General features: G+C 49.9%; 2 protein-coding genes across 2 annotated transcripts in view; both read right to left on the bottom strand.

The window, feature by feature from the left end:
* The window catches only part of LOC113225020 (src-like-adapter 2), a 10,714-nt gene extending 8,884 nt beyond the window's left edge, over positions 1-1,830 (bottom strand). The window contains exon 1 of the mRNA XM_026455201.1: positions 1,552-1,830. Within this exon, the coding sequence (XP_026310986.1) occupies positions 1,552-1,642 (91 nt within the window). The 5' untranslated portion in view covers positions 1,643-1,830. The remainder of the gene's footprint in view (positions 1-1,551) is intronic.
* Positions 1-3,338, bottom strand: part of DEFB118 (defensin beta 118) — a 74,989-nt gene that overhangs the window by 64,516 nt on the left and 7,135 nt on the right. The gene's annotated exons all lie outside the window — the stretch shown is intronic.

Raw genomic sequence — 3,338 nt, 5'->3', positions numbered from 1 at the left:
ACACACACACACACACACACACACACACACACACACACACACACACACACCACCTATTGGTTCTATTTCTCTGGAGAACCCTAATCCATTATTGAAATCCCAATCAAGGTGTGACTTGAGAAAGGATTTGTGGCCTGTTTGGGGGAACAAGGAATAGACCTGGGGCCATAGTTCCAACATCAAAATACCAGAATTGCTAGGATATTTTTATTGTTCAACTGTCCTAGAAACTGGGAGTTTTAGTCAAGACTATATTAGATAATCATGGTTACAGACTCAGCATATGCATTGTCTATGCTATTTTTCTACCATTAAGACAGTCCTGGCAAGGGCCAGGCATGGTGGCTCATGCCTGAAATCTCAGCACTTTGGGAGGCCAAGGCAGGAGGATCACTTGACCCCAAGAGTTCAAGACCAGCCTGGGCAACATAGGGAGACTCCATCTCTACAAAAACATTTAAAATGTAGCCAGGCATGGTGGCATGTGCCCGTAGTCCCAGCTACTTGGGAGGCTGAGGTAGGAGGATCGCTTGAGCCTGAGAGGTTCAAGATGCAGTAAGCCATGATCACGCCGCTGCACTCTAGCCTGGGTGACAGAACAAGATCATGCATTAAAAAAAAAAAAAGCACAAAAATAAAAAAGACAGCCCTAATGTCACTTCAGGTAATTTCACAGTACCTGTCAGGTCCACCAGAACAGTATAGCAGAACTTTCTACAATAGAAATGTTCTGTAATTCTGTGCTGTCTAACAAGGTGGTCACTTGCTACATGTGCTATCAAGCACTTACTTAAAATAAATGTGGCTGGGGTGATGAAAGACTTTTTTTTTTTTTTTTTGGTGAGACAGATTCTCACTCTGTTGCCCAGGCTGGAATGCAGTGGCATGATCTCGGCTCACTGCAACCTCTGCCTCCTGGGTTCAAGTGATTCTCTTGCCTCAGCCTCCTAAGTAGCTGGGATTACAGGTGCCTGCCACCATGACTGGCTAATTTTTGTATTTTTAGTAGAGACAGGGTTTTACCATGTTGCCCAGGCTGATCTTGAACTCCTGACCTCAGGTGATCTGCCTGCCTTGGCCTCCCAAAGTGTGGGATTACAGGCATGAACTACCGTGACCAACCCCGGCCTAAAATTTTAAATTTAAGCAGTTGCGTGTGGCTGGTGGCTACTGCAATGGACAGTGCAGCTCTAGGGGGCTGCAGAGGTGGGGCTGGCCAGCTCGGTGTTTGGATAAACAACTTGTTGAGAAGGAGGGAAGCCTTGGGAAATGCCAGGGGGTCTATCATGCCTCCTGGGTTAATATTCTAGTCAGTGCCTATTGCTTTCTCCTATTTTCTCATTTACCCCATTGTTTACTATTCTTACTGCTAAGGTGGGCTCTATAGGAGCAGGGACCCTGCTGTATGGCTCAGTAGGCAGGGCCTGGTATGCAGCAGGCCCTCAGTGGTGCTTATGCTGTGTTGGAGCTGTTGGCTAGGAAGGCCCACAGAGGCAGTGAAGTCTAGTACTGTGTGGGAAGGGCCTGGCTGTCACAGGCCCCGAGGCCTACCTGCTTCCATGGTCACAGGTCCCTGGCCTTGGACAGAGGGACTCAAGCTTGGGCTTGGCAGGGATTTTCTTCTGCTGGGCAGACTTCCCATTATTCCTCAGCAGAGCACTCAGAAGCACATCATCGAGGGAAATCTGAAAGAGACACAGTGATGGGGACAGAGCCGAGGCTTCTGGCCCAATCTCAGATAACTCTCCCTCCCCAGATCGGCCCTGGCTATCTCCTCACAGAGCATGTGAATGACCTCCCTCCTGTAGGGCCAGGCTCCAGCCTCTGAAGGCTTCCTGCACATTGCACACGGTTTTCTCCACATCTCATCTTTTTTATGCCGCAACAGGCTCAACTTTTTCTTTCTGGGGTCCTGCTTAGGTCCCTCCCATGGGCAGTTATGCCCTCTCCTCTCCTTCAGTCCTGTTTGGATCCCATTCTTCCTTCCCCAGGAAGCCTTCCCAGCCCCTAGCCTTTGTTGATCACTCCTTTGACTTCCTATGGCTCACTTAGAACCCTTTCTCTGACCAGGGATCACACTCTGCTATGGGTGGGAGGGGACAATGACAGGACAGTGAGCTCCCTCCAGGCATACCAGGACCTGTGGCTTGGATCAGAGGTCTGCAAGGAGGGCTGGGTGTGGTGGTTCATGCCTGTAATCCCAGCACTTTGGGAGGCTGAGGCAGGTGGATGACCTGAGGTCAGGAGTTCAAGATCAGCCTGACCAATATGGTGAAACCTCATCTCTACTAAAAATACAAAGATGAGCTGGGCATGGTGGCATGCGCCTGTAGTCCCAGCTACTCAGGAGGGATGCTAAGATAGGAGAATTGCTTGAACCTGGGAGACAGAGGTTGCAATGAGCCAAGATCAAGTCGCTGCACTCCAGCCTAGGTGACAGAGCGAGACTCCCTCTCAAAAAAAAAAAAAAAAAAAAAAAAAAAGAGGTCTGCAAGGGGGATCTGAGCAGGCTTGAGAGATGGTGTCGCAGCAAGCCACGGTGACACGGATACACTTATTGGTGTCACAGGGCCAAGTAAGAGTACCTGTCTCAGCCTCCTGAGTTGCTGGGATTATAGGCCTGAGCCACCAGGCCCTGTACTTTAAGAGACCAAGTACTTAATCCCAGCACTTTAAGAGGCTGAGGAGGGTAGATTGCTTGAGCTTAGGAGTTCCAGGCCAGCCTGGCCAGCATGGCGAAATCTAGTCTCTATAAAAGAAACCACAAAAATTAGCCGGCTGTGGTGGTGCACACCTGTAATCCCAGCTATTCGGGAGGCTGAGGTGGGAGGGCGGGAGGTTTGCTTGAGCTTGGGAGGTGGAGTTCACAGTGAGCCAAGATCATACTATTGCACTCCAGCCTGGGCAACAGAGTGAGATGCTGTCTCAAAAAAAAAAAAAAAAAAAAAAAAAAAAAAAGTACCAGGGGTTGTATGATGCAGTGATGACTTGCAAGGCTTTGGGGGACTGACTGTTGAGCCACTTCCCCTCTCTGTGCCTCCTTTTCCTCATCTGAAAAATGGGGATAACAACACTCAACATACAGGTCCGAGAGATAACGCACATGAAAACCCTGGCCAGCCCCCTGTTTCCTTTACCACGTCCTGAATGTCACTTCATCAGAGGCCTCTCCTAGGAGCCTCCCCAGGAGGTCTCGCTCCGTCACCCAGGCTAGATTGTAGTGGTGCAGTCCTAGCTCATTGCACCCTTGAACTCCTGGGTTCAGGGGATCCTCCCACCTCAGCCTCCCAAGTAGCTGGGATCACAGGCATTAGCCACCACACCCAGCCTCTTTGCAA

This window comes from Piliocolobus tephrosceles, chromosome 20 (genome assembly GCF_002776525.5).
Source record: "Piliocolobus tephrosceles isolate RC106 chromosome 20, ASM277652v3, whole genome shotgun sequence".
NCBI classification, from domain to species: domain Eukaryota; kingdom Metazoa; phylum Chordata; class Mammalia; order Primates; family Cercopithecidae; genus Piliocolobus; species Piliocolobus tephrosceles.
The sequence above is the reverse complement of the archived record's forward strand: the minus strand, read 5'-3'. Positions and strand labels throughout refer to the sequence as shown.